The sequence below is a fragment of the Medicago sativa genome, chromosome 1, assembly GCF_051527215.1.
Source record: "Medicago sativa cultivar Bolivia chromosome 1, Bolivia_mono, whole genome shotgun sequence".
NCBI lineage: Eukaryota > Viridiplantae > Streptophyta > Magnoliopsida > Fabales > Fabaceae > Medicago > Medicago sativa.
In genome coordinates, this window is record NC_140749.1 from 50344833 (window position 1) to 50346474 (window position 1642).

At 37.9% G+C, this 1642-nt stretch overlaps 1 protein-coding gene across 1 annotated transcript; it reads right to left on the bottom strand.

Moving 5' to 3' along the window:
* Positions 1-638: 638 nt before the first annotated feature.
* LOC146955123 (uncharacterized) lies at positions 639-1328 on the bottom strand. Its single transcript, XM_085720160.1, has one exon. The coding sequence runs from the start codon at positions 1195-1197 to the stop codon at positions 859-861; it is 339 nt and encodes a 112-aa protein (XP_085576286.1). The 5' UTR covers positions 1198-1328; the 3' UTR covers positions 639-858.
* Positions 1329-1642: the final 314 nt, after the last annotated feature.

Consider the following 1642-nt stretch of genomic DNA (forward strand, 5'->3'; position numbering starts at 1 on the left):
ATGTACCAACCTTAGTTAAAAGTGTATGTTGAATCAACTCAAAAAGATCTATTCATATTCCCTGTCAATGATTAGCACCTTGCAACATTTCAATAATTTGAATGTAAAAAGGACCAAAATAATGTAGGTTGAAGATTCTACTTAGGAAAACATTGAAATAAGCTTGGATTTTCAACCTAAAGAAGACAGCCAGCTAAACAATTTCCATGTTCCATAATCATCATGGGAAAGAAAAAAAAAACCACGCAACAATCAATGAATTTAGTTCATACAATTGCAACAGATGCATACATGAATCAAATGTCAAAAATTGACCAACCTAAAGTTAACTTTTAACACTAATGATCTAAAGCTAAGTAGAACAATTTCAAATTTGCAAATCCACAATAAGAAATTGCAATAAATTCTACCTTTATTTCAAGTATTCCTCCAAACATACATCATTGGTTCATAAGCAAGCTATGCTAACTAACGAAAGACACATTTAGCTTATCAAAGACTACTGTAATGGTGATCGCAATTTCGATGAAGGTGTGTCCGGTGTCCAACATGATTACATTGATGTAATCATGTCAATTTCTTCATAGTGTCTAACACATTTAAGAACCGAAATAACATATAAAAACAACAACAACAAATTGAAACCAGAAAAGTAACACTGGAATACCTTATTAACATTCAAACAAAAAAAACATAATTAACAAAATAATAATAACAACAAGCGAGTCAACAATCTCATCTTAACAACAAACATGTGCAAAAAAAGTTAGAGAAATTCAAATCCCATTATTACAGCAAACCTTCTTAATTTTTTCGTCTTTAACCTAAACCCGATTCCGATCCAAATCAAAATCATCTCTATTCATCGGAATCTTCAACGACGACAGCGGCGTTTGCAGCAGCAGCAGCATCTTCCAATTTGAGACGTTCAAGGGCTTTTTCATGAGCCCAAGTTTCAATAGTCAAATCAGGCTTAGCATTAAGGCCAACACCGAGGATAACGATGGTGAGGAAGCTAGTGATGTAGCAAGGAAGTTCCCAATCTTCCCATTTGCGTGATTCACCTGGAGCGAGTGGTGTTTGGTTGAAGAGGTAGCCTTTAGGTCTTTCTTCGTGGCCTGGGCTTGTCCATCGGCTTGCACCGGTTCCTGAACCGCCGCGGAGACGGAGAGAGGTGAGGAGACGTTGGCGGAGCATGGTGGATGGTGGCGATTGTTGTTGTGGAGGTTGTTGTTGGTGTTGGATCCCTCTTTTGTGAGAGAGGAGTGAGAGAAAGAGTGAGACCTGGCTGGCACAACGCAAACAAAGGAAATTGGGCGAAAGAGAGAGAGAGTGTGTTTAGAGGGGTTTGGGTTAAACTGTTTTCAATTGGGCCTATAACTAAACAATCAAGAAAATTGCTCTTTAGACACCTCTACTTGCTCACAAGCACCTCAAACTTCCGAAAATACCTTCATCAGGGGTTATAAAACGTTCTCTACTCAACGAGAATTAGGAACCAATCTGCCTTGCATACACAAATAATAAGAAAACTTATACCACCATTTGCTTTCAAACATACACTTTCCCTTCCTACTAAACCAAATCTAACCGCCATTTTGAATTCTGCATTTTGCTTCTTGCTACCGTATCTAAGTCCCGA